The sequence below is a fragment of the Sinocyclocheilus anshuiensis genome, unplaced genomic scaffold (assembly GCF_001515605.1).
Source record: "Sinocyclocheilus anshuiensis isolate Anshui unplaced genomic scaffold, SAMN03320099.WGS_v1.1 scaffold86, whole genome shotgun sequence".
Classification (NCBI taxonomy): Eukaryota; Metazoa; Chordata; class Actinopteri; order Cypriniformes; family Cyprinidae; genus Sinocyclocheilus; species Sinocyclocheilus anshuiensis.
In genome coordinates this window covers 3,812,368-3,820,448 of record NW_015547662.1, presented here as the reverse complement: position 1 = coordinate 3,820,448, position 8,081 = coordinate 3,812,368, and the positions used below count along the sequence as shown (strand labels likewise).

General features: G+C 37.1%; 1 protein-coding gene across 1 annotated transcript in view; it reads left to right on the top strand.

The window, feature by feature from the left end:
* Positions 1 to 3,229: 3,229 nt before the first annotated feature.
* LOC107702283 (neuropeptide Y receptor type 1-like) overlaps positions 3,230 to 8,081 on the top strand; it is a 16,204-nt gene continuing 11,352 nt past the window's right edge. The window contains exons 1-2 of the mRNA XM_016504539.1: positions 3,230 to 3,247; positions 6,908 to 7,721. Of these exons, the coding sequence (XP_016360025.1) occupies positions 6,996 to 7,721 (726 nt within the window). The 5' untranslated portion in view covers positions 3,230 to 3,247; positions 6,908 to 6,995. The remainder of the gene's footprint in view (positions 3,248 to 6,907; positions 7,722 to 8,081) is intronic.

The following is an 8,081-nucleotide window of genomic DNA, read 5'->3' as shown; positions in this document are numbered from 1 at the left end:
GGCGATCCACAGCGCGAAGTTGATGTATTTCCTCAGCGACCAGCACGGATCAGCTCCAGGCATGACGAAGCGGATATCGTCCTCTTTTGGAAGACCAAACAAAGTAGTTTCGCTTTCACAACGAAACACGGTGCCTTCACATGGCGGCGGCGGCAACAACACTACAGTGAGAATAAAAGTTACGCCTTCTTTCTTTGCGTGAACATTTGGGCGGTGTTATGCAAATCTTCCCACATCATGACGTAGACATGTGGGGGCGTGTTAGAACGAGGCGTTTTAGGTAGACATGGCTGACTCTTAACTTTTATAAAGAATATCTCTTTGGATTTGAGACTTTAGTCTTTGCAACTTTACAGATCTTCTTTATGCACCAAGAGCTTGTAACACTCCAAAGAGAAAGGAAAAATTGAAATCGCATCATATGACCCCTTTAAAAAACAAAACATTAAGAAGTCATTCATAACGTTTTCACTTAACTTGATTTTGGTTAGTATCTATGTCAGCCATTACGCAGCCACTGAAAGAAGGGTCAGAATGTTTTACCAAAAAAAAAAAAACCTTTAAGTGAACAGAGTTCTTAAAAGTACCATTTATGTCTTATTTAACATTGTAACACCTTTTTCCACTCTAAAGCACATTTTGTGCAGTCGAAAGGTTCCATGGATGTTAAAGGTTCTTCATGGAACCATAGCCTATCTATCAAGAAATAATTTTTATTTTTAAGAGAGCAAAAAGCCTCATATTTATCAAATCTTTAATAAAGACCTATAGATAGTTTTCTGAATTCCAAGAACTAGAGACCCGTTTTCATCAGCTCTTGAATAAGTGTCACGCAATGAGCGCATCACAGCGTCGTGCTGTGAATTGGTGGCGTTTGGTGCTTTCACGCATTCAGACTGATGGAGACTCGCGCGTGAAGCGCCGCAGGTAAGAGTCTGGAACGCACCGAATCTCTCCACTCGATCGTCATTATTTCTGTTTTTCCGTGCGCGAAAATGTCCTGCTATTAGGCTCTTTAAAAACAACCAACCACGCAATTCGATTCAGTTTTCCTCTATATGGTTGATGTTATTCTGTCCGTTAAGATGCGATTCACGTTTTGGTTTCAGGTGAAAACGCAGTGGAATATAGGATACATAGGTTTTGCTTATTTCATAATGCTTAATAAAAAAACTTTACGCGTCCAGACGCGTAAGCTGGTGGGCAAGAAGAAATGGATCATTAGGTTATGAGGAACGAAGTACCTGTTTACGATACACTCAATGAAAGCACTTAACTCGGGAGTTTTCAGGCTAATAACGCGCAATAATTGATCTGAATGCTCTCATCGAAACTGTCTCCCGTGGGAACGAGAGTGAGGAGATGCCTCACACGTCTGAATGTTCTCCTTGGCTGGGCTTATCTTTCTCTTTAGGATTTAATGGCACATTTCTGATTGTTGAGAGGAGACATTAAGCTAATGTGTTGTTGGTAAGCTCAAATCAAAATTTTGTTTTTGTCTTATCAAAATTGTATTTCAACACGTGTGTGCACTGAATTTATTTAATACACGAGTTTCACAATTTGAGTTGAATTACTGAAATAAATTAACTTTTCCACGACATTCTAATTTATTGAGATGCACCTGTATTATTGGAGCTGCTGTCTGTGAATTTGTCTTTTATGGTGTTCTATAAATACCCGGTGCAGACTGAAAATATCAAAGTTTATTTTGTGTCTTCATTCTAGCCGAAGGATGTCTGGTGCTATGTGTGTTATTAAAGACAGATATGTTTTCATCATTTTTAAATACTGATTTCTACAGTTTTACACTGTGAAAATGATTTTTTGTGCTTCTGATAATTTTTTTAAATCTAAATTTGCATCATTAGGTATTTATAGAGCACTTATACACACATAAGGATCCAGTTTTACTAGAACGCTAAAAAAAAAAAAAAAATTTATGACAGTTGTTTTTTCTGTCTCTCCTTCCCAGTCTTTCTCCGTCTCTTTTGTCAGTCGATATGTCACTGTGTTCTTCCATCTGTCTCCTTCTTTATCTCAGTGCTTGACTTTTTGTACAATATCTCTCCCTCTTTTGGTTCCCATGGCTCCCAGTGACTCTTTTTGTAGACAATTTCATCATTTTTATCATAAAGTCATGTCTATCTTTAAGTCTCAAGTGGGCAAATCTTGTTGTCAGATGTATGAAACTCATTTAAGCTCCTCAAAAACTCCATTTGAAGGTTTTATATATTCCATTCATATCAGCTTCATTACGCACTCGATCTCTCCGTTTCTTCAATGAGTCTCTCCATGGGGCTCTAGTCGATGACCTAATTATATTGTCATGGCAATGGCATTAAAAGTGTCTGCTGATTCATTGAAAGACTATAAACGCATTCATTTGATGGTTTATCAGCTGTATTGTTTGGGCTGCCAATAATCACAAGTTTCCAAGTCACTGGAGTGCCATGTAATTCAGGTGTTTCTGTCTCACCCCCATATTGTTACTAAACCTGTATGACTCTATTTGTTTATGTATGAATGCATGTATTTATTCATTTAATATTTTGGTTATAGACAATTAACATATGGCCAATGCTATGACAAATATTACACCCTACTGTTTAATTGTAATCCTCAGTAATAAATAAACCATACCTTCTCTCGTATTCACACATTTTATTTTATTGTTATGATCAATATGGCAAACGCTATCACTGTTTAATGTTCCAGTGGTGCCTCATTAATATGTAAACTGTGAAAATAATTTTTCTTATCTCATTAACATTTAACTTAAATCATTTAGCAGACTGTTTTATTCAAAGTTACTTCCAAAAGAAAAAAATAAAATATCAAAAAGCACTAAAAAGTACAAGTCTTCCAAAAGCATGTGATAGTTTTGCGTGAAGAACAGACCAAAATTTATATATTTATATAACAACAACAATAATAATAATAATAATAATTATTATTATTCACTCATTTTTCCTCTGGCAGGCATCTCGTTAACTTAAGCTGCAAGTTGATCATTGAGTCAGTGAATTGAACTTAATCTTGAACTCGAACCAGATCAGTCTGATTTCTTAACTGAATCAACTGGTTAATTGAAAAGACCTAACTAATTTGACTAATTATTCTTTCACTTGGTTTCAGAAAAGTTCAATTTGCATTGACTGCTTATGATACATCAAGATTCTGCATAATTCTCCTTTTGTGTTTCACAGAAAAAAATAACAGTATGCTGTTTTGGAACAACTTAATGGTGAGTAAATAATGACCGAATTTTTAGTTTTAGGTGTCCTACCCCTCTACACTAATGTGGACTACTGGCCTACTTAAGACCATTGATAATGAACTCTGTGACCATCAACAGTACAGTATGAGAAAGAGTGGACACTAGATCAAAGGAAAGGTGGCAAAAGTGAAATGAGACAGATCCTAAAACAAGGCAATGGACCATGTTATATCAAAGATGAATCGTAGTAGACGTAGCCACACATTTTTTGGTCTGTATTGTGACATATATCCAAGTATAACAGCTAATCGAAATAAAAAAAATAAAAATTAGTGCAGGAACCTTGTTCAATCCATTGGTCGTTATTTGGTTTTTATGATAAAGAAATAATTGGAGATGTCTGATATATGCCACGAGAGACAACGTTTCACAATTACAAGGTCCAAAAAAAAAAAACATATGCATGGATGAATTGTTCACATTTCTGATGAATTTGATGAAAAATGAGTTTTATGGCTGTTAACACATCATTTCAAGAGACAAACAGACCTGTCAGATTGTCATTCACTGAACACTCTGTTCTGTTGAAGCAAAACTAAAGTCTTAAACATAACCCAGATATGCTTTATGCATGCATTATTTACCCAAGATACCCGAACAACCAAGCCTCTTGCAACTTTCAAAAAACATCTCTTCTGTGAACATTTGACTCAAACCTGCAAATGCAATAACACCTTTTTTCACCGTTTCTCTGTTTCATCTCTGTTCTAGTGTGTAGTTCTCACATGATAAGTGTAGGCAGCACTTCTCATGCTTCCACCTCCTTAGGATGAATCACTCCTCATTTGTAAGTCGCTTTGAATAAAAGAGCCTACTAAATGATTAAAGACAAATGTCAGTGCGATAAGAGACTATTATTCAGACAGTTTATGTATTAATGAGGCTCTGCTGGAACATTAAACAGTAGGGCGTAATATTTGTCAATGCATTTGCCATATGTTGTCCATAACAATAAAATAAATCAAACACACCCTTACAATAATGAACTACCTTCACGCATTCCTTGAGTCTTAAGTGACATTGTGTTTTTGAGTGATTTCTCGGTATCTAATAGAACGTCGCTGGAATTCATTAGTCTGCACACCTAATTAGATTTTCTCTTTACAGACATGCAAAGGCAAATGAATGACTCCTGCTCCATCTTGACATTTAAGTGCCTGCTTCAAATGCTGGCGTATTCCCTTTGTAGCCCACTCTACTCTTAAGGTCACTTTGTAGAACAGTCCCGTCGAGGGAATACTGTGCACAGAGCATGTGAACAGCCTGCCTTTTAGCCTCAGTCTATTGGGATTAGCCACCGTCTGCATATCCCATTGCAGTATCATGCGCACGAGACTATTGTACTGTAAGCGTATTGGCCTGCTATGAATAAGAAAGTTTAGTTAGAGACTCACGGCTGGGCTTCTAGTTATGTTTTTGTTGTTTGAATACACATTCGTTCAATTTATTGGCAATAGCTGAATATGCTGAATTATAAACCAGTGAATTTAGAGTTGAATTTGGCTGCTGATAGAGACAGAGGGAGTGGGAGATGAAAGAACCAGAGCCCTAAAAACAGGAAGCTTTGTCACCTCTGTTACCTTGACAACCTGCTTCGGACTCTGATATACAGACATAGAGTTTATGTCTGTGCTTAAGACTTATTTATAATTATGCCATATTTATGATGTGTACTGTATGTTTGTTCATACAGTATATTAAAGAAGTTTGAAGAGAATCAGAAATATGTGAGTCAGGTTGCAAATGGCTTACTAAATAATGTTTTAATTAATATGTAAAAAGGGTTATAGAATATATAATTAGCTTACTATAATTTGTTACATTTATATAGTGCTTTTCTGGGCACTCACACCAGTGTGCAGCATCCACCTGGATGATGCGATGGCAGCCATATTGCACCAGAACGCCCACCACACACCAGCTTATTGGTGGAGAGGAGACAGAGTGCTGAAGCCAATCAGTATATGGGATGATTAGGAGGCCATGATGGTCAGAGGCCAATGGGTGAATTTGGCCAGGATGCTGGGGTTACACCCCTACTCTTTATCGAAGCACATCCTGGTATTTTTAATGACCACAGAGAGTCAGGACCTCGGTTTAACTTCTCATTCGAAGGACGGATAATACCATAAAAACAATAGAAGTCATTCGGGTTACACTTTATTTTAAGGCGATGTTGTTACAGTGTACTTACACAAATAAGTACTGAGTAATATTAATTAACTGCATGTACTTACTGTAGGGTTTGATTTACGATTAGTTGCTTGTAATTTATGGTTATTATCATAGTAAGTACATGCAAAATAAAGTTTTACTGTCAATGGAAAATGCCCAGACGTGTGTCTGTATGTGTGTGTGTGTGTGTGTGTGTGTGTGTGTGTGTGTGTGTACCCAGTATTCCCTACGTTATGAGGACCAAATGTCCCCACAAGCATAGAATACCAGTAATTTATTTTACATTTTTTTGGTCCCCATGAGGAAACAAGCTTATAAATCATACTGAATGAAGTGTTTTGAAAATCTAAAAATGCCTGAAGTTTTGTGTGAGGGCTAGGTTTAGGGTAAGGAGATAGAAAATACAGTTTGTACAGCATAAAAACCATTATGCCTATGGAATGTCCCCATAATGATAGGAATAACTGTGTGTGTTTGTGTGTGTGTCTCTCTGTTGGTGTGTGTGTGTTCAAACCCTTGCTGGTCCCAAAATATCTTTCTCTCTCTTATAGATTTGTTTCACTGAACGGCTCCCTTTCACTCTCTCAAGCACACATTAACATTTATGACAGGCTTTTTGTTTAACTGACTAACAAGCAGATAGATGTACATTTTCCTCTTAAGGCTTGGTTTATTTTTAAAAATCAATTTCTGTATTGATTCATACCATAAAGTCTTTAGTTTGAAAAAAAAAGCAAGTGAACACACGTGACAGTGAACCAAAATAGACATTAACAATCCAATGCATTAAACTAATAAACAAAATAAGAAACCTAATTACTTAAAATGAAATCATGCAGGAACGTGAATGTGAATGCGAATTGTTGTTCAAACACAGAATGCAAGAGAAGGCGGGTTACATTTAATTGCTTTATGCAATATGAAAGAAAACAATCTATTCTTGCAGATTTTGTGTGTGTGTGTGTGTGTGTGTGTGTGTGTGTGTGTATGAGCCAAAATCCAATGGCTTTATTCATATTATAAGCCAGTAGCTCAGTCAGGAGTATTTGATGGCTTAATTTAAAAAAGAATCAAATGCCAAAATCTTAATTAACTTCTCAGTTCCATGCATACCATGCAGGCTTAATTAAATAGCTTTTAGAATTTTTTTTTTTTTTAATATATATATATTATTACATCGCCTGTGGAACACTGTTGGATGATTCATAATTATTGCACGAATGTGTATTACTTGCCCTTTCAAAGTGTAAAGTCTTAGGAATAAAGGTCAATAAGGTTAAGGTCAATAGAAAAAGTGATGCTAGAAGATTAAAATAACTCTTTATTAAATAAAACTGAAGGGAATATTTATTGATTTTTTTATAACCAGATTGGTCCGTAATCCAACATGACAGTAGAGGTGGTCTTGTCTTTTCTGAGTATTGATTGAAATGTTTTCTTATGTCTCCACAGTGTCTTGTCAGAATTACGAAATTATGGTCCTGGAAAGGAGTGTATGATCACCTGATATAAACCAACACCAACCAGAGGAGGCGGAACAATGCCAGACTCCGCCCTCTCTCCACCCGTTCCACCAATCACCGCTCTGAACAGTTCCTTGTACATATCGAATTGCTCTTTCGCTAACCTCTCCACAGTCGCATATGGCGATGAGTGCTATGGCAGCCACTCTTTGTTTGTTGTAATGGCGGTTGCCTACAGTGCTGTGGTACTGTTGGGTGTCGTTGGCAACCTGGCTCTCATCCTTGTCATCACACGGCAACGGGAACTTCACAACGTCACAAATGTCCTAATCGCAAACCTTTCTGTTTCGGACCTGCTGATGTCCCTAGTGTGTCTGCCATTCACCTTCATCTACACCTTCATGGACCACTGGGTGTTCGGGGCGGTCATGTGCAAACTCAACAGCCTGGTCCAGTGCTGCTCCGTCTCAGTGTCCATCTTCTCCTTGGTTCTGATCGCCATTGAGAGGCACCAGCTCATCCTACACCCTCGCGGATGGAGGCCCAGCCTGAACCATGCCTGCCTGGGCATCAGCCTCACCTGGGCCCTGGCCGCCCTCACTGCTACACCCTTTCTGTTGTTCTCCAGGGTGACAGACGCCCCGCTGAAGCAGCTGCCCTCAGTGTTTCAGGAGCAGTACAGGGGAAAGGTGGTGTGTGTGGAAGAGTGGCCCTCCAGAGAAATCAAGCTCACCTACACCACTGGCATGCTGGTGCTGCAGTACATCACTCCTCTCACCTTCATCTTCATCTGTTACCTGAAGGTAAGACCAGAGAGACGAGTAAGAAAATATGGTGACATACCCTTATTGTAGTATACTATTTTAGTTTTTCTGCTTCAAAATTTCATGTTTAATTCAAGGTGTTTCTTGCCATTTCTTTGTAATTGCTTGTGAAGTTTCTATGAAATTTTTTATATAAAGTCATGCATGGGTCATGTATATGTACTGTGTATGTATATATATATATATATATATATATATATATATTGTGTATATATATATATATATATATATATATTGTATACAGATATTTTTGTTAGAAATTGAAAAATATAATAATAATAATAATAATAATAATAATAATAATCATCATTATTATTATTATTATTATTATTATTATTA